At 42.2% G+C, this 26,711-nt stretch overlaps 1 protein-coding gene across 1 annotated transcript in view; it reads left to right on the top strand.

The window, feature by feature from the left end:
* Positions 1–8,839, top strand: part of ephb4a (eph receptor B4a) — a 48,807-nt gene extending 39,968 nt beyond the window's left edge. Inside the window, exons 8-17 of the mRNA XM_049592024.1 lie at positions 1,109–1,274; positions 1,598–1,697; positions 3,003–3,070; positions 3,229–3,342; positions 3,749–3,996; positions 4,080–4,295; positions 4,750–4,899; positions 5,489–5,682; positions 6,117–6,275; positions 6,558–8,839. Coding sequence (XP_049447981.1) covers positions 1,109–1,274; positions 1,598–1,697; positions 3,003–3,070; positions 3,229–3,342; positions 3,749–3,996; positions 4,080–4,295; positions 4,750–4,899; positions 5,489–5,682; positions 6,117–6,275; positions 6,558–6,666 — 1,524 coding nt within the window. The 3' untranslated portion in view covers positions 6,667–8,839. The remainder of the gene's footprint in view (positions 1–1,108; positions 1,275–1,597; positions 1,698–3,002; positions 3,071–3,228; positions 3,343–3,748; positions 3,997–4,079; positions 4,296–4,749; positions 4,900–5,488; positions 5,683–6,116; positions 6,276–6,557) is intronic.
* Positions 8,840–26,711: the final 17,872 nt, after the last annotated feature.

Raw genomic sequence — 26,711 nt, 5'->3', positions numbered from 1 at the left:
ATTTATAAATGGTAGGCCTTAAAAGACTTTAATTAGTCTTAAATTCAAATTTCTAAGGTTTTAATTACCACAAACATGTTATCTGATTTCATTTATCCATCTTCGAATTTCTTTGAGTAAAAATGAATCAAGCTTTTCAGTATCTCAATCATTCTGTTAAAGCCTGGTATTTCTGCACAGGTGCAGATAAAGATTTTGCCACACTAATATTATAAATGTTATTCTATTTGTAGAATTAGCTTACAGTAGTGTTTGCAAAGGATTGCTTCCAACTCATGTGAATCAAACATTTACAATAACTCCAAAGCGTGATACAGTCCAAAAGTCAAAATTATTGAGAAAAGATAGATGTGATCATTTCCAAAATTCAATGAGAAGGTGAAGATTTTTGTGGAGATGCAGGAGACACGTGCCCTTCAATATTTAGTGCATGTGCATCCACCCCTGCCAATAAGAACATGAAAGTAGCAGAGGACTTTATTTTGGTGAACGGGTAAGAACACAACTTGTTTACATAACAATGCCTGTGGTAACGTAGGTGGTGACAGTTTGCAACCTCATAAGCAATAGCTTTAGTTTTTCATGAAACCGAAAGAAGAAGAAGCAACTATGCACAGCTGGAGCACCATGACATTTCCTCAATAGACTGATGCAGAAAATGCAGAAATAGATGAATAAAAATTCACCAGAATGCAGAAAATGAAGTGTTTTACCCTCAAATATTTTTTTTTCTCATTAAAGAAAGTTGATTTAATTAAAAAGAATAACTGATTCAACCCGATGTCTCACTTAATTCAAATTTAGGATTTAAAAAACATTTTTTTGGGTGATAACATCATAAACTGTGACAACAGATGTTCAAACTTAAATCAAAAACCTTATTAGAAGCTTTGAATGTTAAAAAATGATATTTGGTACAGCCCTACTAAAGTCGATTACAACAATATGCAATTTTAAGTACAGAATATTTGAACTCCTATGGATGACCCCTTAGTGGCTCTTACAGCAGTTTTTTTGTTTTTCTCTCACAGTGATCCCTGCCGTTTCCTCGCTTATTCCTGTTACACATTCACTTCCACTCCAGCTAACCCTTTTTTTTATACGGTAGGAACGTCGTAGTGAAGATCAGTGCCACTACACAGAGAGTAACAGAAACCAGGCCGTGCTGACGGACCTCCGCAGGGCCACACAGTATGAGGTGCAGGTTCGGGTTCGCACCATGGCTGGCTATGGCAGCTTCAGTCCTGCAGCTGTCTTCCGCACGCTGCCTGATGGTGAGTCTGCTCTTAAAGCGGGAGTCTCGCACACATTGCTTTTTTTTTTTTTTTTTCTTTCACACATTTTTTCATTTCCTTCGGGAAGGTTTTTTCAGATTTTTTTTTTTTCAGTCCCTGCGTAATTCCTAGTTGAATGAATGTCTTGCCTGTGTCCTTGTGTTGAGTTAGTGTCCTTGTATTGAGCCTCTTTAATATTGTAAATTCCAGTCATGTTCTTTATTTCCCTCTCATACTTTCCTTTACTTCCAATGTAAACCTCCTGTCATGACTTGAGTCATCACGTTACTCTAACTACGCCGTCTCACTGTCTCCTCTCTCAGGTCATGACTCCGCCGCCCAGTTCTTAGTACCTGGCATCCTTATCGCTGTCGGGATGCTGCTGCTTGTCACTTTCGTCTTGGTGGCCGCCTACTGCATACGGTGAGAACGGGCGAAGAAGGAAGGAGGCAGAGAAAGAGATAGATTTGGAATGGAAAGAAGCTGACAGAATAACAAGAAACAGGAAAAAGGGGGAAATCGAAAACCAATAACAAACCGTGACCCCAATTTTACAGTTTCGCACCACTTTGTTCTTTTGTTTATAGAAATCATATCTTATCAACGGTGGATTTGCACTCCGTTACCCACACCATTTATTTCTCTGTGAGGCAGCTCAGACACAAAGCAATGCTCATGATGTCTTTTGCTTACACAGCTAAAAGTTATCCTGCTCATTAGAACATTTTCCTTAGGCTTCATTGTTTGAGTAAATAGTGTTGGATGCCATCAGAGGGAGAAAGGGTGTGTGTGTGTGTGTGTGCGTACGTGCATGTGTGTGTGTGAAGAGAGAGAGAGAAATGACGGTAGAGGTAGAGGGCAGGGAGAGACAGGATGCAGGCGTCCCAACCCTGTTTCCACAGGACAGGAGAACAATAGCTGTGACCTTGTGACACACACACACACACACACACACACACACACACAAACCAATGGCTGAGGCCCAGATCTGCCACTAACCGAGGGTGGTGCATTATTGCTATTTTAGGCTTATGAGGTGGGAGCAGGAGAGAGAAATGGAGGAAGGCAGGGATCCAGTAGCTACAGGGTTGTTACAGTCTTGCAGGGATGAGTTTGCACCAGCAGAATTATAATGGAGCTGCTTGTGTCAAAGAGCAGAACCAGCGAGGTTGGCTCAGATATTCGCTGTCGCCACGAGCTGTCTTGTGTTGTGCGTTTGAGATCGCGGAGGATTGTTTAAGGAAAACAAAAGGCTTTTCTTAACAAGGTGAAGTCTTTGTGTCAAAAAAATAAGAAAATTATGGAGGTGTTTTTGGAACAGAGAGACTGTATCTCTGTTGGCTGTTGATCTCCAGCTGAACTGACCTCTCGGTGCACGGGGCCAAGATAGCAGAGATATTCCCAAAGGGGATCAGTACATTATCATATTTTGCTATGCTTGCTCGCATCCTAGAATGATTACTAACAGATAAAAATAATCACACAATTTGTGTTCTTTCTGGCTCCTTTTTGCTTTTTTATAGTTTGTATTTTAGTCACAGAGGCATTTTATTACTGTCATTGCATCTGAACAGTCACATTGTAAGCACAGTGATTTGCATAACACTGGGCTGATAAAGCGTTAGGAATGCTTTCCAAAAAAAAAAAAAAAAAATTAACCTCCATTCTTCAGATAACTGCGCTGCCAATCCTAATCTTATTTTATTTATCCCGATCTCTTTCTCTCAGCAGCAGACACAGCCGAGTAAAGGACCCAGAGCTGAGCGACAAAAACAGCCAGTACCTCGTCGGCCAAGGTAACAGATCAAGGACACGCACGCTAAAACCTCAGCTGTGATTTACAACTTGTTCACGTTGAGAAAATCATTTTTTAATGTGACTGGGCTCGTTGCTGCTGGTACTCTAACATTTCTTCTTTTCCTTTCCCACGACTCTGTTTGTGTTTCTCTCACAGGGGTCAAGGTTTATATCGACCCCTTCACCTATGAGGACCCTAATGAGGCCGTGCGAGAGTTTGCCAAGGAAATTGATGTTTCCTTTGTTAAGATCGAGGAGGTTATCGGTGCTGGTAAGCCTCAGCTTTATGCTTTTCCCATTATTCAAAAGTGTCCAAACTTTGTGCTGGTCATCTGTTTTTGTTGACTGTTTTTTTTTTTTTGTAGCCATGCAGATTGTCTTCTTTCAACATAACATTATTAAGAATTATCCAATTTAGAAAGTTAAATTGGTTCTGTGACATTTTAAAACCATCATCTGTATTCTTCTTTATCAGGAAAATTCAATATTGCCACATAAGTAAACCAATTAACTGATAAATATGTTACCATATTACTAAACGTTATTCAAACCAAAGGGCATCACTAGCTGCGGGCGAGCTTTAGGTTTGCTGAAGACTTACTGTCACCTTCCTAATGTGGTAAGCATCTGTTAAAGCAAACAGCCCTGATGTGTGTTTATGTGTTTGTGTGCTGCAGGAGAGTTCGGGGAGGTGTGTCGAGGGCGGCTGAAGATCCCAGGGAAAAAAGAGAACTACGTAGCAATTAAGACTCTAAAGGGAGGCTACACCGACAAGCAGAGACGGGACTTCCTGTCTGAAGCGTCCATCATGGGTCAGTTCCAGCACCCCAACATCATCCACCTGGAGGGCATCATCACGGCCAGCTGCCCAGTCATGATCCTCACAGAGTTTATGGAGAACGGAGCTCTGGATTCTTTTCTACGGGTGAATGTCACATAGAGAACAGGCTTTTCAAACACACCGCCACTTCACTTGTTCTCCAGCTGAACTCTTTCTCTTCTCCGTAGCTGAACGACAGCCAGTTCACTCCCATCCAGCTGGTGGGTATGCTGCGCGGCATTGCCTCCGGCATGAAGTACCTGGCAGAGATGAGCTACGTCCACAGAGACCTGGCTGCCCGCAACATCCTGATCAACAGCAACCTGGTGTGCAAGGTGTCCGACTTCGGCTTGTCACGCTTCCTGCAGGAGAACTCCTCTGACCCGACCTACACCAGCTCTCTGGTGAGATGACAGACCTCCTAGGAAACATTCATTATATTAATCTATAGTGTATGTGCCTGTCAGGTGGTATTTATACATCTCTCTATCATTGCCACAGGATTAATTCACAAAAGTATAAATCATTTAATTTACTCACTCTGTACATTTGTTGAAATATTATATAAGAGTAGTAATAATTGTTGCTGCAGTGGCCCGGGTTCGACTCCAGCCTGTGGCCCTTTGCTGCATGTCATTCCCTCTCTCTCTCCCCCTTTCACACTCAGCTTTCCTATCGATTAAAGGCAAAAATGCCCCAAAAAAAATCTTTAAAAAAAAAAAAAAAAAAAGAGTAGTGATAGTTTGCCTCATTAGCTGAAAGTTGTTATTTTACACCCTTTGCTTTCCTTGTCAGAGCCCTGTCTGACCATGTTTATTTGAAGTTTGGCAGTGCTGACAGTTTTTCTGTTCTGTGCAGGGAGGTAAGATCCCAATCCGCTGGACAGCACCGGAGGCAATAGCCTTCAGAAAGTTTACTTCAGCCTCTGATGTGTGGAGCTATGGCATTGTCATGTGGGAAGTCATGTCTTTTGGAGAGAGACCGTACTGGGACATGAGCAACCAGGATGTAAGTTGAAGCCAACAGCCAAGTTGGAGTATTCTTAACGAGAGCTGCGGTTACAGGGACAGTATTTCTTCAGTCCAATTAAAATCAGTCTGATTACAGATTTTAACTGCACTGTTTACATGGATACTAAATAAAGTGATTTGATAAGATGCACATTTACATGCCTCAAAGATTTAATTAGGATGTTACATTTTTTTGACTTGTGCCAAGTGGTTCAGCCCACTGTGAAGCGTCTAATCTGGCGGAAATTTAACACAGCCTTATTGAGAAAACTCATTTCATTCAATACATAAAGTATAGATGGAGGGGAAGGGGTTCTTTCTGTTAATACAATTTAGTAGTAGGTAGTGTAGCTCAGGTTATTTTCTGTGGCTACAAATCACAGATGTCTCCTAAACACTTCACCCACAGACTATCAGAAGTTGCAATACACCAGTGTTCGCGAAAGGTCTCATATGCAGACTACTGCTACCAGCAATAAGACAGTTGTAGGACTCTGTATTGTTTACCTCCAAGCAACTCAGTGTTTATTGGAATATCATTAAGTTAATGCATTGGATTAAATAGTGATCATTTTTCTTCCCATCAGGTAATCAATGCCATAGAGCAGGACTACCGGCTGCCACCGCCCCCCGACTGCCCCACCCACCTGCACCAGCTGATGCTGGACTGTTGGCAGAAGGATCGTTCAGCACGGCCTCGTTTCGCAGACCTTGTCAGTGCTCTGGACAAGCTGATCCGCAACCCCGCGTCGCTGAAAATAGTGGCTCAAGAAGGAGCAGGGTGAGTGTAGATGCGTTTGAGTGATTGACAGAAAACCTGCCTGATGAGATCACGGTGGCGGCAAATATGCAGCTTGTGAATGAAGAGAGAAAAGGAGACATGTCAGGCATTCGATGATGTCCCTCTCTTTAGGACAGACATTACCCTCCCACTGCCCAATCTTATGTACCACCTTAATGTCCTGCTGTGACCTGTTAGCCTCTTGCTGTGTCCATTTCCCTTCCCTCCACATTCTGCCTGTCAGCTGCTCGCATACAGCTGAGGACACTCCACCCCTGACAAATCCCATTGTTTGTCCCTGTCACTCACTCAGCCTCAGATTATACCTTTGCCTGTTGGCTGGAATGTTGCTGCAGGATATATATAAGATCCTCACTGTTTGGGGTGACAGTGTGTGTAAAGTTCCCCTTTTGTTCCCCTGCTCTGTCCTGCAGGCCGTCTTACCCCCTGCTGGACCAGCGTGCACCTTTAGCCCTCTCATCGTGTGCTTCAGTGGGGGAATGGCTGAGGGCCATCAAGATGGAGCGCTATGAAGACAGCTTCTTACAGGCTGGCTTCAACACAGTGGACCAGCTGGCCCAGATCACCACACAGTCAGTTCCTATCTCCAGTTTTCTTATCTTGTCTCTGGAGCAGCATTTTTACTTTTCAGTGCACACTTCCATAGTACAAGGTCGTGGAGCTAGCCTTGCAGCTTTTAATTGTTTGCAAACAGGCTGAATTACTTCCTGAATATTTATGACCACAATTTCCTGAGGTGCAATTTTTATTTTAATGTGACGACTGAAATATTATTGTAATGTCCATTGAATCTTTATATTTCTTTGTGTTCTGCTCTTCCTGTCTAATGACTGATTTTTCTCGTCTTTGTTCAGAGATCTGCTGCACATGGGAGTCACTTTGGCCGGGCACCAGAGGAAAATCCTTTCCAGCATCCAGACAATGACCTTTCGGAACAAGAGCACTGCGACTGTGACCTTCTAGCTCACCTGTCTCCTGAGCTGGACGTGAGAACCAGCACAAAGGTGCAGCCACGTACTGAGAGCACTCTGAATCCTCTTCTGTGACCAACTTTGAACACAGACTCCAAGGGAGACTGGCAGAATTTACAAACGACCAGGAAAAAAAAATAGAAAAATAAATGATGGCTTTCCTCATCGGGATGAGAGAGTCATCCAGAGACATGCGAGTCCCTGTCACCCGCAGTGACCGAGGGATGAAGTTAATGTTGCGCAGACTTGAGTCTGACTCATTTTTACAGTTTGTGGTCAGTGTTTTTATATCTACCTGAAGTGAGGACCCAATAAATGTGCTGAACCAAGAGGAGAGACCGATCAGAGTTTCTGTAGTATCATGTCATTTCGGAAACTGGCGGTCGACTGGTGTGTTGTCCCAGTAAAAAGTCACTTCACCAAAGGAGATGAAAAGAATTCCCAGCGCCAGTCCAAGGATTTCACCTTTCATATTGTCGTGTAATTATGACTGAGATGCTTCCACCCTGGGTGTCTCGCATTAAATTCATCTGGATGACATAACTATATAAACATTTCTCACATCAAGACTGAATATTTTAACTGTTGAATCTGACTTCCTTGTTTCTATTTGATTTCAACATTACCTCCTCTTTACTCAGGTGTGATGTGTAATGCAAACTTTGGAGAGCGCTGTACTCGTCCTAATCAGACTCCTCTCATCTTCTTCAGCCCCCCCCCCCCCCCCCATCGGCTACACTGCATGTGAGGAGGAGAGAGACGCAGAGACATATCAGCACTTCCTGTCATTTCAGAGTGAATTGTAATCTTCAGTTAACTCCATGTGTTTCTCTTGGAGTATGGTTGGTTATTCCTACTGCCTGTGTTTCTGCCGGCAGCTCAGTTTTATTATAGCCAGACTGAACAAGGACCAAGTGGACTCAGAGACCAGAGAACACTGTAGAAATCGGTTTTCTTTGTAGAAATGTACCAAGGAAGCTATCTGGCCTCAAACTTGTTTTTCTTGATATAACTGATGCATTTTTAATTCTCTTATTCTGTATTCTCCATCTTCCAGTGCCATTCAGTCGTCTTTGTGGACTTAAATGCCAATTTTATAAAGCGGAAATCTCTCACAAGTGAATCTTGTCTCATTAAAATGTACCTCAAAGGGTTACTTTGACATTTTGAAGTTGAGTGTATTATTTTCCTTCATGCTGGCTGTGTGGTCTGCAAATTGTCTCTGCGTGTGCCTTAAAGTGACACAAAAACAGTTTCATAAAATTCTCAAAATTGGGCACTGGAAACAATGCACAGCTACCAGCTAAGCTAACACGCTAGCTTGCACTCAGCAGTATCCACTGGTTTCAGGGTGGAATGCTAACACTGCTGAGCTGCTGTTTGATTAGCTGAGTAGCTCCTACACACACATTATTACAAGCGCTTGTTGAAGAAGAATAACAGACCGGAGTTCAAAATGTCAAAGACTTTGCATCTCTCGAAGGATAATACCAGTGTTTTTGACATTTAGGTCATGCATAATTTTCCTGCTGTGAATCAGGAAAATGAAGCTTGAATAACTACTAAAACATACCGCGACAACTGTGGTGAATACAAAATGCTATTCTTGCTTTTTCTAAATGGTTTCACCTGCGTGCCACACATCGCTCTCATAATTTGGTGATTTTAGTTTAGATCTTCATTTGGTAATTTGGGTTTTCCTTTTTCTTGGACTCTGACATGGCATGTCTGTCATATGTGATAATTATCTGGCGTTTCAAGGGGTTTAAAGTGCAAATTACATGGATTTAACATTTATTCAAATGTGAGGTTGGTTAATTCACACCAAAAATTAGGTGGAGATAACAACCACATTCTTAGTCACAATGTTGTGTTCCCATTTAAAAGACCAAGTGATAACAAGTGTGGTGAAAATGTTGGTGATACCATAAAATAATCCACTCTCTCTTATCACATAAGTGTATGTTAGGCCTTCATCAGAAACACTGGTATTCTCATGCAAGATTCAGAGAGATACCTTTAAGGATTTTGGGAAATGTGGTCTTCATATTGAAGATCTCAATAATTTGAAACAATGAATAGATAGAGTATGTTTTGATTACTGTCCTGTGTGTAGGCTAATCTGTATTCAGTATTCATAATAAAGATACACACCAGTGTTTACCATCAAGGACTCATTTCTGTGCCGTATGTTTTTGGATTGTCCTTCCGTACATTCGTATGCCTGTCCATCCCATTCTTGTGAACGTGATATCACAGGTGTGCCCATAGACTGTATAAAATAATGGACGTAGCTACTGCGACGTCACTCATTGGTTTGTCAACTTCAGTTTTGAAGCCTCTAGTTCAGCATTTCAGCCGGTGTCTTTCGGGGTTTTTTGGAGCCAGTAGGGACCATATTTGGGTGGGAGGCTGGATCTTTACAGGAACTACGGGTGGATCTGACTGAGAAGCCGAGGACACTATCTGAAGACGGCCTCAATTGTGTGTAAATTATAGCCTATTTAATATTTAAAGAAATTCACACCCTGTACAGCTGAATGAGGAAGTTAGCACTAGACTGCAAACATGTTTATTTCTGCTGTGAAGTTGTGTATATAACATGGAGGTCTATGGGGGTTGACTCTTGTTTTGGTGCCAGCCTCAAGTGGCCATTCGAGGTACTGCAGTTAACGTTGGCTTCATTTTTCATCCTCTGAGGTTGCCACTTGGTCACACCTTGTGCAAATTTGGCACAAACGTCCACTTGGATTCTAGGATGAACTGATTAGATTTTGGTGATGCAAAGTTACTGTGACGTCACCAAACACATTTTTGGCCATAACTCAGAAATTCATGCGCTCATTATGACTAATTTCACACAAATGTCTTGTAGGAGGAAATAATAAAAGTGGTGACATTTTGAATCCAAAAGGTCAACTTCATGGTGGGATCATAATGTTCTGCAAAAACAATGTTCTGGACGTTACTCAGTGTCATAACTCAGGAGCAGAAGGGAAGACTTTTGGTCAGATACTGAATTGGTGACACTAATCTTGAAACTGTACTGAGTGTATAGAGCTTCAGAAAAATAGATGAGAAAATTACACTTACTACCTTCTATTAAATTCATTCAAAGTCTTTGGTACATTTATGATATGATATGAGTCTGGACAGACATGGATGAAAGCTGCGATTTGACTGATTCTAATTCTGCTTATTTATATGATGGTCGCTGTAGATCATCATCAAAGACATTCTCACTTCAGGTGGAGCTTGACGACTGCAGAAATGTCTGTGGACGTCACTGTGTAGACGTCAAAGGACTTTCCTATCTGACCTGAAAGTGAAAATCTGTGTAATTTACCTGATGGCAGGCTTATCTGGTCCAGTGGCCCCGGTGACGTCTGTCCCAAATTCAGCAGCTCTGTCGTTGCCAAAACACACTGATGTTTCTGGATTGCTTGAACCTTTTATTCTCTAACTGAGTTTTGAAGTAAGTAAACTATTCTTGGTTTCTGTTGTTTTTATTTCTGGTTAGATAACTCCTGTCTGTGATCATAACAGAAATGTGCAGGTTAAGTGTTTAATGTGGTATGGTTTTCTGCCGTCTTTGTGGCTCTTGTTGCATACATCCTTCTCACCTATCCCGTCGCCCCGTTTTTTAATAATGGCAGAGAAACAGGAGACTCCAAGAGCGCGAATTGAGTCTCACTCCCCCCTATGATTCCCAGCTTTGCCTCTCCTCCTGCCTTCTGTTTCTCCGGAGAGCCTTTACCCCTCGAGGGCTGGAAGCTTGTCCTCTCCTATGTTTCCCTTCTTGGTCCTCAGCCCTTTTAATCATGAAGAGATGTTCTTTTCTTCTCCTGTGCCTCGGGGCTGAGAGCAGCTTAGAGCGCAGCATAAGCTTAAACTCTTTTCTCTCACACACAATTTTTTTTTCTCCCTCTCCTCCTATCTCCAAAGCTTCCATAACCAGGCAAAGCTGCCAGGGCTTCAAGAAGTGTTTAGGTTCATTGATTAATGTACTTTGATTATCTCTGTGTTACTGACTCATTCCTCTTGTTTTACTGCTCTCGTGTGGCCCACAAAGTACAGACCTGCGCGAGTGGAGCGTCCATGTAGTGGAGATAAATAACGATGAGTAACTTTTCTTGTAAGCATGTTTTTTATTTTTCTTTAAACACCAAAGTGTGTTTTGTTGAGTATGGATCTCTGAGTCGGTGTGATTCAGTGTTTGAAAGAGAACTGGGCATTCATCTCTGGTTTCTACTTCTGTCAGTGCTTTGCGTGACCCTTGACCCCACCGTATAGTAGAAACCTAGCCTCAGCTTTGTCTGTGTATCTGAATGGCCATTCATTAGGTCCGCTGTTGAGCAGAGAGCCGACCAGGCCGCCCAGGTTTTTAGCATTTGGCGGATTGTGTCATTCCCCTCGCATTCCTGTGTGCATTCAAGTGTGGAGTGTGTGCATGTGGGTGGATGGCAGTAGTGGGAGGGGGTTAACCAGTGGGACAGGTACGTTTGTGTTTGCAAGCAAAAGGGAGGGCAGAGGAGGTGGAGAGATGGTATAAGAGGCATTCTGAAATGGTTTCACTGTGTCCGTGGCTGTAAACAAACAGCACAGAAAATCAAAGTGTGATCCTGCATCAGATGTGTATTGTTAAATGTGTAACTGTTGTGCCTCTATAAAGTTGCCATGACTCACAAGAGACAGATTTTAACAAAGAATGGTCAAATTTGAAACAGCTGAGGCCCAAATATCCAAGTTTAGCTCCAAAAACAGTGTGTGCCACAATTCCCATAATGCACCTCAACAGTAGCTTTCACTGGACCCTGTTTGCCTCCCAAGTGACCGCTTCTTTCAAACCAAACACCTCCAGTTTGTACCGTTAAAAGCTTCAAAGGTCTTAAGCCTAATCAGAGATAATAGATAATAAATGACATCATGACGGTCAGTGCAAATTTCTGACGGGTGTGTTTGACAATTTATGTAACTTTTGGCAATTGGCCAGGTATGAAGAGGGAAAAAGATTTGTTACACAACTTTTTTGTGTGTGTGTGTGTGCAAACAAGTGCAACACTATCAAAAAATGTTTGTGTAGAAGTGTTTCCTGGACTCAGAAAGAGTTTGTTAAACCTTGTTTCCACCAAGCAGTTTGGTTCAGTTCAGTTTGTTACACATTAGAACGGTTATTTCTGCATTTCCACTTTCAAAAGTTGCGGATGGCACCAATAGAATTGATCCATTCGATACTGCTTTTTCGTTACCCTTCTGTTGAGGTACCCAGCACACTGATCCAATACTAAAAGGTGGAGTCATAAACATTGCAGTCCGATGATTGTAATGAGAGAATCATCACTCTCAGTAGGTTTAAATATCCCACGGATTGCGACTGAGACTCTAAACATTGCAGCCTGTTGTTTTTTGTTCTGAAAATGTCATTGTGCAACCCCGCTCTATAGACGATCAACGAGGTACAGATGTTCTTCTGCATCATAAGTGAAGAGGCGATACAGTAAGAGCTGGACGGGGCTATCTGCTAACAACTCTGCCAACATTCAAGAGTACCATCTGTGTTGGAAATGATTAACAGATCTAGGGTTTAGGTACATGTCAGTATGGGTTACGTATGGTTTTAAGGGCACCGTGCTGAAACTCCAAGACACTCTCTTTTAAACAATTAAATGGTCTTTAATGGCCTTTTAAACTAATTTCAATGTGCATCAAGCCTTTGTAAGGGAGGCAGTCTCCTGATGAAGGCTTGATACTTAAACAAATCAGTGTGTTTTTAAGTCTAGAGTGACCATATATTGCATTGAAGGTATTGTTTAAAGGAGAGTGCCTTGGAGTTTTCTTATGATTTTGAGTGTGACATTATGAATGAAGAGTGAGCCATCATCCCTGTATTTGAATGACTGTCGTATCTCCTCTTAATGACAGGCAGTCAGAATTTCACCCTGCATTTGAGTGTGACAGCTTGTAACACTTCTGCAATGTGGTCAGATGATTCAGTGTACAAACTTGTTCTTGTCAGAGCGCGGCAACATGAAGTTTGCATGTGTAAAATTGGTAGAATGCCCCTTTAAGATGTAAAACCACCAGTGAAAACTACTGACTAACTTCATTTTCCATTGTTCTTCAACACTCTGCATTGCTTTGATTCTCCTCAACAGCAGAAGTTTGAAGATGGAAAGTTAGATTTGAGATTGTCATTCCTCTTCCTCTGCTTCAGGTGCCAGATTTCCTCCCCGGGATGACTTGCAGACGATTTGATCAAAATGGCCCAATATTTCTGAGCAAATCCACCCAGCAGCCAGCTAAGATTATTTTTCACTTGTGTACGCAGCGTGATTGTGCTGAAAGATGGGAGGCACATTGCGCGGCTGAGCACCTCCACTCTGTTTCGTATTAAATCTGATCACTGGGAAAGTTGTCCCTCCCCGCTGTTCTACAGCATTTCTGTTGACTTTGCTGAAGCCTCTGCCAGGCCATCGCTGTAAATAAGAGTTTGTTCTTTGCTGACCCACCTGGTCAAATAAAGGTTGTAAGAATTTAATTAGACTTTCATGCAGCAGTACAGTTTGATATGGATTACTTTTGTTCTTTTTCATCATGCACTTAAATCCAGCTAATCAATGCAAACCTTAAGATTACAGTCCCCTGCTGTCCCCTCAGTGTTATTATTGGTATTATTTGTCATAGCAGAGTATTCAAACGTTGTATTATCTACTTCCAGGCTGTCACCTCCAGAATGAATTTATTTTGGTGTAATCTCAATTTATTTGACTTTCCTGCAGTTTCCACAGTTATAGATCCATGTCTGCTCCTTTGTGCATCTGTTTGCTCATAAAAATTGACTATTCATAAAGCCAAATAGTTTCCCAATACATATATAACGACTCCAAAACGGCCATAATATATATAGCCAGTACCCACTTCTCCTTCACCACTCTTCAAAGAACAGATGGAGGTGTTTGTGGGATGAAGAATGCAAATGTGAACACCTTGAGGACGAGCGACCGGCCCCTCCGAAGGTGTTTGCAGGTTCCTGCTCTGTCTCAGCTTTCAATACACACACAGCAGCCATCCGTCTCCCCTGTGGCGCCCTTTTGTTTTCCACTCCTCTAAGATGTGCTCATTGCCTTCTGTGAGGAAATGAAAGGAGTGTGACCTTCCCCGCTTCTTATCCTCTCTGTGTGAATCACCCGCTATTCTGAAACTCAGTCCACAAGGACTACTATGCTGGGGGAGGGCACTATCAAATTGCTCTAAAAGTCAGAAGAAGCAGTAAAGTGTGAGTGAGAGTCAGAAAAATGGCAAACATCTTGTGTTAAAGATGTTTCTCATCATCGTGAGTGACGTCCTTTTTTGAACTCGGCTTGTTGAACTCAGATATATGAGTTTACTCTTCAGTGCTCGGCTTAACCTCTCACACAGGCCTCACCTCCGGGTCCTAACTCAGCCTAACTCCTCCACACCTCTGAGCCCCACATGTATAAATCTTCACCGTCACTTCACCGAAAGTCCACACAAACTGAAAAATGCAGCCTTTTTTTAAACCTCCAGACATTTCTGAGGTTTGTCATCAGACAACACTTTCAGGATTTGGAGGACCTACCAAATAACATTGGCTAGAACATCCAAGGGTTCTTTGTGCTCCAGTAAATCCCTCAGTTTTGTCTGTTTGTTCTGTTTCTCGTGATTACAGTGAAGCCTTGTCTTTGTATTTGTACTGTGGTCGTGGCTGTTTACCTTAACTGGATGTTTCCCCTTCTTTTTTTACATTTAAATTATACAGTTTGGCAACCAATCGCCTAAATGAGCTATTCTCATAGATGTTTACAAAGTCAGTGAGCAGTAAACACTGAATATTCACATAAACATGTGAGCTGCTGCACTGCGGAGCCGATTTTGCTCTTAAATGTAAGGTCTGAACCTAATTCAGTCACTTTTTTGGGGGGCTGCTTTAATGCAGCTCCTCAAACAGCAGGCCTACAGATTAAAGCACACCCCCTTCTGTTCCCCTGGGGGCCCCTCAAACCTACACCCGGTGTTTCAGCCTGGTTCGGATAAATGTCAGTCCATCACATCTGTTGATTATACTGTGAAAACATGACCGCTCACGTTCATTACTGACCCCATGAACAAACCGTGTTTTCTGGGCTGGCGTTGTGACAGTGTGCGGGGCGAGTCAGGACCGCGTGTGTGTGTGTGTGAGTCACCTTTGTTCACCGTGTTCGGAGCCCACTTAGAAATCTGAGGAAGGAGCATATGGTTATGATTTAATCAGCATCTGGATGCAATACAACCACATTTACAAAAAATGAAGTGTGTATGTGAGTCAATGTCAATTGAATGTAATCCGATTACAGATGTCAAGTAACTGTAATCAACCCTGGGCATACTCTCCAGTTTAACACAGCCCATGTGCATTAGCAGTGACCACCACTCCTCTTCAAATACATAACATACTCAGAAGAGAAGAAGCTACCCAAAAAAAATAGGAAGCAAGCTTTATTGTGCTGTGAGCGCCCTCTAGTGTGCAGAACTTTGTTTTTATATCACTGACTGACACATTACAATCCTTTTGCTTAGATTAATTCACACACTGATGATCACACTGATCTGTGTTAGGGTGAAATTTAAAGTTGGTGGAGGCTTGAAATATGAAATGCATCCGCACCTTGTGCATGTCAGACATGGATGTGACTGCTGTCTGTGCACAGACGAGTTGCTGTGTGTATGCAGTGTCTCAGCATATTTTGATCTGAGACATCACTCAGTCCCAAATTCACAGTTAGAAGAACCTGCTGTCCTGATCGATCAGCTCGTGTCACGCATACAGCAGGGCGTGTTAATACCTGATTATGTTCCCTGTGCCACAGTCTGCTCGCAGTGTGCTCTCCGAAACTACAGCTCGGTGTGCAGCCTGCGCCATTCCCCCTCACATGTCTGGATGAAGTGAAATCAGGACGAGGAGCAGCGTGTGTGAAACGATCAGGAGTTCAGAGTTTTCATCTGTTGTGCTTTCAAGTCACGTCAAATACATATTCGCTCAGCGTGCATCTCCAGTGTGTTTGATACCTTAGTTTTATAAGGGTGCGTTTTAACTGCTGCTGGTGATGATGTCTGTCTCCTCGACACACCACAGGGTGGAGTCGTCCACTGTCTCAAAATGAATCGTAATGTGGCTTTTCGTGATTCCTGCACGCCAACTTTCTACCACCAGACATCAGGGCGATTCAGCCGCGCTGCTTTGTCGCCTCCTGGTGGTGATGGAAGGATGTGGCACCCTGAAGGAAAAAGGAGAGTCATGTTTCGCTTGGCCGACCACAGGTGGAGGTCTGAAAAGACATACACACACACTATCTGTATGTTGACGTGATCTGCATTTTCAAAGCATCTTAAGCCATTTGATGATTGACCTTATTCACAACCACGAGCAAAATGGAAATGCATGGGCGTAGATTTTCAGGGGGACGCAGGGGGCACGACCCCCTCAAAATGTAAAACCAGCCCATTTTCATTGCCAGCTCTTCAAATACTGCTGCTTTGTCAGTGATTTCAGCGTCAGACACCAATGCAAAAGGCACTTTTGATGGCTGTATGAAACGCTGCCGGATGGGGTCAGTTTGAAATGCCACAGATAATAAGGTATTATAAAAACAGCTCAAAAGTCCCTATAAGGCAGACAGGAGGGGAGGCTAATGGGTCCAACAAACTCTGGAATTTCACTCTGGAGGCTGTTGTTCGCATCCCGTATGAATGTTGACCCAAACCGTGATTCATTCATTTTCCGTAACTGCTTATCCTGTTAGGGGTTGCATTGATGCTGGTGCCTGTCCCAGCCGACATTGGGCGAGAGGCTGCCAGTCTATCACAGGGCATATGATGTGTTTTTCTAACCTTAAGCATGTGCTTTTGTCACACAATGAAATAAATGTAAATACAAGGTGTTTCACCAACGTTGTGATTTTATTTTGAAAAACACTACATGCATCTAGCAACAGAGATAATATCTCTGGCTTATCCAATGTTAAGAAAATGGTTACTCTTCCTGTCTCCTAAGTGGGCGTGGTTAGCTCTCCCTCCAATCAGAGCCTGTTCTCCCTTTTTGATGAGTTGGGATGAGAACATGTTAAAACACGTGCATTTGTCCCTTCCCATAAAAACATAAAAGCGGCAGACAACTTTATTTGGTAGAATGCGACTCATAGACGCAAAGGTAAATGTGTAAATTAGGTGGTGGCCGTGTGCGACCTCAGAAGCATTTATTAATTCAGCATACAAAACAGAAAGCAGAACTACAGTCAAGTAAAATCAATGTTAGTTTGTTGACTATGTGAAAATTATTTTTCAATTAACATACTTAAGTTGAACTTTTTGTACTTTTGGTCAAATATGGCATAAATGAATTACCATTTACCAGTTTCATAGTGTTAAAGGAATACTACACCCACAAAATGATCATTTGTGTATCAGTTACTCACCCCATGTTATGATGAACTTGTCTGGATGTTTGAGCTAGGGTTTATACTGCAGTGGCTTGATTGTAGATGTGGTTCAGGTGTGCAGATTCAGCAGCTGCTGACACTCAGGAGGATTGGCAGGAGGCGGGAACCAGAAAACCACACCCAGTAAACACTCAGATACCCCGTTTACACATAGGAAAAATGCACATATTTTCATGCAGTTTGGCCTCTTGTTTACACGCAAACAGAGTTTTTTTTTCATGGAAAACGACCATTTGTAAAAACTCCGGCCAAAGTGGAGATTTCTGAAAACGCCGTTTATGTGTTGCCGTCTAAACTGGGCGAAACAGGGTTTTAGGTTCTGAAACGTCACAGCATGCGCCAGCAAATGCTTGACGTCATGTGAGCGACCTATGTTTACACTCTGTTTGGCTACTGATCATGGATCCTGTTAAGATGGTACTCATTTTTACGTTTGTGCAAACGCTTTGTTACGGCCTTTTTCCATCAGATGCGTGTTGGTTATATCTCCGCTCCAGCACTCCAGAGCAACAGACACGCAGGACTTCTATTTTTGCCAGACACTGGAGCACAACGCAGCAATTCAGCACAGAGCAGATCGTGCGGGGCAGGAAGTCGTGCACACAAACAAAATAAAACATCCGGTTAATTTTCAAAATAAAATATACAGTGTTCACGGCGGATCATATTTCCCTGCACTACACCTTGAAAACTACATAATGGGCAGAGGCAGGCCTGAAGTCAACAGTTCAGAGGTTTTCAGACGTCATTTCACCCCATTGACACCATGGATGAGGAGATATTAATCATGGCAGTGCACCGAGATGTCTTCTGGTGGAGCTGCACCGCTCTGCACAGCAAACGCAGCCGGTGGGTATTGACGGACAGCGGAGCACGCAGCGGATAACCAGCGCAGCTGTTCCGCAATGGACACGCATCCAGTGGAAATCCGGCGTTTAAAGCGACATGTAGCCTACGCGAAGTAGCCTCCAAAACACTAGTCGGCAGCAGAGGTCACTATGGAGTGTTGTAAAGTTTAGATGATTCAACACACACATTAAACATGACTTAATAGAGACAGATCAAACACAAGTATACAAATCAGCTCCACTGTAACTCGCAGCATTCACAGACAAACACTCTTTATCTGGACACAATTTCCCCACCAATACAACATGCTAACGTTATTAGCGCCAGTCTATGGCATTTTACATTGTAGAAATTAGCCTAGCAGCTAGTGATCTTCCCCTTCTCATATAAAACCAGGGACAACAGCAACATTTAACAAAGGTAACGTTACACAATTTGGCTCCATTACAACTCACAAGGTTCACTGACAAGACAATACATTTCCAAACAAATACAACATTCTAACGTTATTAGTGCCGGCCTATGGCATTTTATATTGTATAGATTAGGCTAGCAATGAGCGGAGATTTCTTCTGCTCATATGAAGCCAGGATAAATCACACACAAGACTTAATGCTATTTTGTGGAGGCTTTACTGTCTTCACAATTTGTTTTTGTATCTTATCTGTGAAATAAAAGTGATTAAAAACTTTGTTTCCACTGAGGGAAATTGTTTTAGCCTACAGAAACAGCCAGGAGGTCTACATCACCGCTACATGTGGTTACAATTCTGGGGAGGTGCATGTAGTCGTAGCTATGGCGTTGATTCAACGCAGAAGTATAAAAGACTATAGATCATAAATGGTTTGTCGAACCATTACAAAACTTGCAGGCTTATGTTAAATAATAATGTTCAAGTCTGTAAAAATAATTTTGAAATCAGTCTCTAGGGGGCGCTGCAGTGTAGTTTGGATTTTTCTGTTGAGCAGTATAATCAGTCTCATTTATCCAGTGGCTTGCTTAGGACTTCCCAAACACATGCGGTTTTGCTAAAACGTTATTATTTAAAACATTTCCACGTGGTGAATAATTGATATAGAAATGATCTTTTTATGAGTTATAAATTCCTTTACGTTGATTTACTGTTACTTTAAGATAATGTGGGGAGAGAGCTTCTTTGACTCACAGGAAGGGTTCAAAGAAAATATAGCATCATAAACTATTTAATCTGCTGTTTATTAATTTACTTAAACAGATGTTTCAACAGTGATTTGTAACAGTTTAGGGCAGTACAGACAAATGATGGAAAAACTACGCATTTTGTCATTTAATTTGAAGAACATACAGTGTCTGATGTGGTTTTGTGATTTGCTGCCCTGACTTTTACAAACTGTCTCTGTCTCACCTCTCCCATAGTTACAGTAAAGTGAATCTGACACCCATCAGTGCAACAGTGTATAAAGGTGTGAGTGGGTGAGTAACACCGAAGCTGGGAGAGGATCCCAAACAGTGGAGCATGACTTCTGATTAAAAGTTGTGTTTTTCTGCCTCCATATGCAGCAAACCCACCTCCATCACAAACAGTCAAGCTCACCCCCCTCATCACTGTACAGTGTGTACAAGGAGGCAAAAATAGCACGACTCCATCATAGTTTTGCACTCTATATTCCTGAGTTACTATACCGTCAGACTGACTAAATCTATCTTTGCACAGTTATGCAACAGTTTACTAAAAACAAACTGTTCTAACCCAGATATCTGACAGTTATACAATGTGGAGACCACGATTGCTCACACGAATGCAAACATATATTTTTCTCTCAGATATTTTTGAGAGAATATTCCCGCTACTGAGAGCTGGTGAAGGCCACCACGCACCTCCTGTAGCATGGAAGCACTCAGGGTTGTAATTTACACTGGAGATCAGGACTGACCTCCAGCAGCTGCCTGTGTGACTGTGGTCAATCGAAAGAGTGATTGTAGCAGCTTAATCCCAGATGATCTCTGCTTTTAAAAGCCACTGCAGCAAAGGCAGGAATAACGCCTGTCCACCATGATGGCTGGAAGATGAAGGAGCAAGAAGAGATGGACAGATGCATGAATGGATTCTCTGACCATCAATGAGCTTGACGTGTGTGTACAGATGCACTTCCATTCATCCATTAAGTCATTGATGTTTTTTTAATCCTATGTATCCAACCTTTAACCTCCTGTCAAGTAACAAGTGAGGAGTGAGGAAGCATTGAATGATGACTCATCTGATAGTTTTGAAATGAAAATACATCAATCCAAATCCAGCTGTTTGATGGAGGGAAGGAGTGAATTGCTTATGTTTATGTAAGATACATTTATGTTTACACTGTTGGACTTAAACTGGGATTTAACAGCAATATGCATGTAGGAGATTAGAAGGTGGATTTCCTTGCATACACTGTTGAGAAGATAAGTAATCCTTTCCATCAGCATCACCATTTTATAAACCGCAACCTCCTGTGTTACCTAATGATTTCTTTTCCTTTATCTTCTTTGATTACATTTTATTTTACAGATGATGTCCAATTTTTATGAACAGAACATCAGTGGTAAAAGATTTTATGTCCCCGTCCAGTGGAAAGAGGTTCACACATTCTGTTTTCCTTGATGCTTTGTGTGAAAATCAGGCACTGGGGGTTTGCACATTAACCCAGACCCCGGCAGTAACACTCAGCACTGGTGGCAGGCTTTGGGAGGGTGCCACTCTCTTTTTGTTTGAGCCAACAGGAGCTGGAAGGCAGCAAGACTGTTAGTTATGATGACATTGCCCCCGCTGATGAGCTGATCTCCTCTCCATGTAGGTAAAAAAAGGATTCATTACTGCTCTCAGTATCTGAGGAAAAGGTCAGAGAGCTGAACTCCCATAGCCTCTGCTGTATCAGATTATATGGCAGCCACAGAAGTACAGATAATTCATCCGGGCACTCTCTTAATCTGAACAAATGTAAGCTGTTGGGGCTTCAACACAAATCCCTCTTTTAAGAGATAAAGAGAGAAAGATGCTGATTGCTTTTCCTATCCATTTTTGCTCAAAGACGCACCTCACATCAGCAGGAGTCATTGTTTGTGACTGGGTGTTGCTGCTGACATGTTGGGACTGGCTTTGTTTTATTTTGGATTTAGACTCCACAAAGGAGCAATCAAGACTTTTTGATATTTTACAGGTGCTTTAAGTTCTCGCTTCCAGCGGTTTGATGTCTGACATCCTCGGGCCGGATGTTTCAAATCTTCACGAATCTCTATCAAAATAGCTCTGCCTTGTTTTCTCCCTAACTCAGAAGCAGCTTTTTGCCTAAAGTAGATGTAGCAGGCAAAACCGGGCCAAAGAGACGAAGGATTTTTAACAGTTTGCACCACTTGATTCCAGATAACAATGTTTGCCAGCCGTGGTGGTACCGGAGGAGGAGGTAAAGGGGGGAAATACTCAGTGGAAGACCTCTATGGCATCAGTAAGAAGCCCAAGGCGTCGTCCTCCTCAGGGAGCATTGTGGCCAAATCTGGAGCCCGGAGCAGCAAGACCTCGGACCAGAGGACCGAGTCAGAGGCCCTGGCTTCTCAGATCCTGGAGGCAGCGCACAGGCTGGTGGAGCGACGCCGACTGGAGCTCTACCTGAGAGAATGTGGCCTCTCCCTGGCTGAGTGTGAGGCTGAGCGCTCTGCAATGACATACAGGTGAGAAGGACAAATTATAATGCGAAAGCATAATGCACTTAGATTTTTGAGGAATAAAAAGATGACAGATGAATATAAACACATTAGAAGTAAACCTTTCTGTGGCATTCATTAATAACTATTATTATTACAAATGACAACTGAATATGTACATAAAGCTGCCATATTTAATAAGAAGTTAGCTTTTCAAATGCTTCTAAGCAAGCTAAATGTTTGAGACACACAATGTCAGACCATCCTGAGCACTCTGTGGATGATTCACTTAAATAGCATGATGATTTTCTAATATATCACTAACACATGAATGTAGTTGAGTGTCTGAAGAGTGCTGCAGTCCAATGCAGTGAGTGGAAACATCATTCATGGGTGGAAAAAAAATAGAGAGAAATATATTTGCAGTTTTTTTTTTCCACCAGTGACCTAGAAAGAAATATCACGCGTTTGATGAGATTTCAAAGCACAGCAGCGCTGAATAAATGTGGCTGGACTGCGGAAACATCTGGTTGTTCAGGATCACTAGTGCCAGATACAGTAACTTAAATGGGACTTGAACCCCAACCACTGTCTAACCCTACTCCAAAGGACAGCTCGACAGGGTCAGCATCAGTGGGGCATAAGTTTAGGGTTAATGACGCGTGATTTGACAGCAGGGGACAGGCAGTCGGTTGTCGCTGTGCTTGTACCTCTCACTTTAAAGGTCTCAGTTTAGCTATTTTGGGATGAAAAGGTTGCCATGGAACTATTGTCACTGGAAAATGTGCAGAATTAAACTATAAAGAGCATACATGTAGAAGATAAGCAGCATATGGTTGCATATTTTATCACTGCAGATGTGTGTACTTATATCAGTGGCTCATTTGTGAACATCACAGCAGTATTTAAAACCTTTTTTGTGGACAAGTTTGTCTTAACACTATATGGCATTTAATTTGCTACTACATCCAAAGCTGACTAACACAACCATTAAGACTCCAGTAAAGTTGCCTCTAGGTGGCAGCGTCACTCTGGTGTGAAGACAAGTCAGCCCTGTGGCTCAATGACTCAAAACCAGTGAAGGAGCAAAATCTGCAGCTCAAACAGTATCATTTCTATGAACAAGTGACACTTGCAGTCTCAGAAAACATGCCTCATTACACTCAGATCTATCTGCAGTGTTTTCTATCAGCATACAATCAATAACTGGTATACATGACATAACAGGGTGTAATGCAGTTGAACATTCTCCCACCAGCCTCCATCACTGGTCCTTGTGAATATCCTCTTACACTTCATGGCTGTAATGGCAGCAGTCTGTGCATGTGATATGCCTCGGTTTCATTTGTGTAATGATGCGTCAGATTTCAACTCCCTCGTGACTGAAAGTCATTACATGTAATCAACACAGCTAACAATCTACCTCGGCGTTCGGTCTAATTTGCCGGTTTTGCTGGAAACAACAATTTCCCACATCCGCTGATCTCCCGAGTGCAGAGCAAATTTGTGGAAGTGAGACAGATACTTAAATTCTGACAAACAGATTATGAGGGCTGAAAGCATAATCTTGTCTTTCACAAAAATAACTGTCGGATGGATTCAGAATTTTAAAGGATTTAAGTAAAAGCAATCCTGCTAAAAGCATTTAATAACCGTCCTCGGACTGTCCTCTCTGTGACTAACTCATTGCAAAGCTGAATCGTTTTAAGACAAATCAAAACCACAAGAAAAACAAGATGTCTGAGGGGATACTTCAAAGTTGCAGCTCCAGTGAGGATAAATACCCTCAGCTTTGCTAAACTACATGCACATTTCATGTAGAGGCACAGTACAAACAATTGTCAGCATTTTCTACTCTTGCTTCAATCCGAGAAAGTCAAAACCAGCTGTTGGCAGACTGCAGCCACCAGAACAAATGACACTGTGGGATACATGTTTCTTCACTCCATCTAGATTTCCTACTGGGCAACATTTGTGCATCTGAAAACTAACTATACTCTACATGTTATACAATGTTGTTTCCTACCAGCTGCTACTGCAAGTTTTTAAATGACTTATCTAAATATGATTAGGGTAATAACACACACTTCTCTGATACACACTTTAAACAAGTGATCACTCAATTAAAGGAGCAGTGTGTAACATTTGGGGGATTTAGTGGCATCTAGTGGTGAGGATTTCAAATTGCAACCAGCTGAAACTTCTCCCAGTAAGAATCCCTTCAGTGTTCATTGTTTAGGAGGTTTTTATCCACAGAGGTCTCCTTTCAAAAACAACAGACCAGGTGATTAAAACCAACATATTCTCACTCTTTACAGGAAATTTACCTTATACATCTGGTCTCTTTCAAATTAAAAGCACTACATCGGTACAACACTGCGAATTGACATGTTTTTTTTCCTTCAGCAACAACCGCACATGGTTGGATTTTGCCAGCACACACACATGGTTAGGTTTAGGAATAAAAAACACGGTTTGGCTTTATAGTCTTGCGGGATGCAAACACTACTGATGGTCGGCATTTGTTGGACCCACCCAATCCACTTGGACTTGTGCTGCCTTAACTTTCATTGTTGTCCTACCATGTTTCCACCTGACGCCACTAAGCACCATTAAACTAGAGGCGATCAGCTGCGAATCACGCCGACATTAAAGACAGCTTTTATCGTTGATGTCTGACGCTGCAAATCACTACAAGTACCGGATTTTCACTTCGGAGTGAGACTGGGATAAACCAGTTTCTCCAACACAGTTTGGCATGTTTGCAACGAGCACCTGCTAATGTGTGCTCACTTTTTTTTTTCTCTGATAACTTAAGACGAGCAGTTCAGTAGGTTTTTACCATGAGCTGAATTATCTGCAGAATTCCTCTCTTCTCCAAAACTGTGATTTAAAACGGTAAAAACACTGAATAAAGCAGTTTCATGCTGCAAATCAGTGTTTCTCTGATGCTGTTTGGCTTATTGGTGATGCACCACCAGCCCTGCAGCTGCTAATGTGTGCTCATTTTCTTTCTCTTTCTCTTCTCACTTATGATCCAGACATTCAGGAGGTTTTTACCAGGAGCTGAATTATTCACAGACGTCTCTTCCTCTCCAAAACAAATGTAACAACAATGAATAAGTTTCACATTTTCAAAAATTCAGTGTTTTTTCCTTCATTGCTTGTTGCAGAGGGGCTGAGAACTACAGTGGCCAACGTGAAAACATGTAAAGATGAATGGCACTATCCTAGCTAATGTTTGGTTCGTCTGTCCTGAGATACTGTAGAAACATGGCCATGCAACATGGCGATCTCCACAGACGAAAACCTGCTCCCTATGTAAATATAAACAGCTTATTCCATGGTAACAAAAACACAACAATTTATATTTTCAGGTGATTATACACTAAAGAAAACATAATGATTGTATTATATTCCACTTCTACCAACATATCCGCCTAAATCCTACACTGCACCTTTAAAACTTCAGCACCTAAAATCAATGAACAGACCTATGTGTTTGCAGAAAACCTCACATAAATAAGAACTTTATTTCACTCTGTTAGAGAGCTGCACATAGGTTCAGGCCACAGCAACATTTTGTCAATGAGAAACATCATTATGTAAATAAGCTTGAGCATCAATGAAGGAGGCTCGTCAGTTCATAGAGGGTCACAGTTTAAGGAGACGAGAGCTGTAGCACCAAGTCTGATAGCAGAGTTGTATAGAATAGCTACCTTTTCGAGGCCATTCTCCTTACACAATCTGTTATGTAATGTTTCATCTATGAATCTCATTTCCTTTGCCTTGTTGTTTGTATGAAGGTGAATAGACGTATCTGCAGACACATTCATTTTCGCTGTCTATGGATACAGACAGTGGAGCAGCTGGTGCTCTGTAAGTGAAGTGAGGTGAAGCTCCCAAGTGTTGGGAGCAGGATGAGTGTCATTGCATTAAAGTGATGATGATGATGATGGACATTGTTTGGAGTGAAGGTGAAGGTTAAGCCCATACGTAGATTTAGTCAAAGTGATTACGTAGATTTGTCTCTATCTTGTTAGAGCTCCGGAACACAAAGTGATTCCTGGAAATCTTGTGGCTTCACCATCCACGTATCCGCTTGCTTTAACAGGACAGGAGATCATTAAACCATCTTCACTTTCAAAATGTCACAGCGGGTGGCGTTCACATTTTCCTTCTGCCTGTACAGCTGGAAACTTCCCCGTCCCAACATGTACTGAATAGCTCTTTTAAAAAGAGCTGATTGCCAGCTGGGATTGGGACACCTGGGACTGTAGATTGCTCTGAAGCAAGATTTCATTAGACACGACTCCTGAGAACAAATTGACAGGAATGATGAATGTTTGTACGTGTGCTCGTCTGTATTTTTATTTGGCCAAGCAGTGAGGTTATTTTTTGCCGATCGTCCCGCTGTGTGAAGCAGAGAGAGTAAACACCAAGCAGCACTGACTGAAACTTTTTTCGGATTGACAGTCTCCTCTAAGGATATGTGGCAGCGTAGTTTAGACTGTAAACACAGCCTGGAAGGAACTATTATCATTGCCTGGCCACCAAATGACACATCAGTTTTATTTTAACATGATGTGATGTGAGGCAATGAGATATGATATGCCACGCTATGCTTTGTGATGATGTGATGTGAGGAGACTTAGAAGCCATGTATCTGCTCTTTGTTGTGAGCTGATGATGGCACAGTGTTGCACACGGGCGGATTATAAGACAATGGGCCACTGCTGGGCACAGACCTACAAAAGGCCCCACCACCTCTCCTACTTAGGAGCAAGATACACTGACTTTGTGGTGGTTTTGCATCTGGTTATGCATTATTTTGTTTGTTTGTGCCTCTTTGTGGCCATTTTGTGTCTCCATGTAGCTGTTTTGTGTCTCTTTTGCATACCTTTGTGTACTTTTTTGTTATTTGTGTCCCACTGTGATTGTTTTGTGTCTCTTTTGTGTCAGTTTTTAGTTATTTTCTGTCTCCATGTAGCTGTCTCTTTGTACTCATTTTGTGTCTGTTTGTGATTTTTTTTGT

Source organism: Epinephelus fuscoguttatus, linkage group LG12 (genome assembly GCF_011397635.1).
Source record: "Epinephelus fuscoguttatus linkage group LG12, E.fuscoguttatus.final_Chr_v1".
Lineage (NCBI taxonomy): Eukaryota > Metazoa > Chordata > Actinopteri > Perciformes > Serranidae > Epinephelus > Epinephelus fuscoguttatus.
Note: the sequence above shows the minus strand (reverse complement) of the source record. Positions and strands in the feature narration are given on the sequence as shown.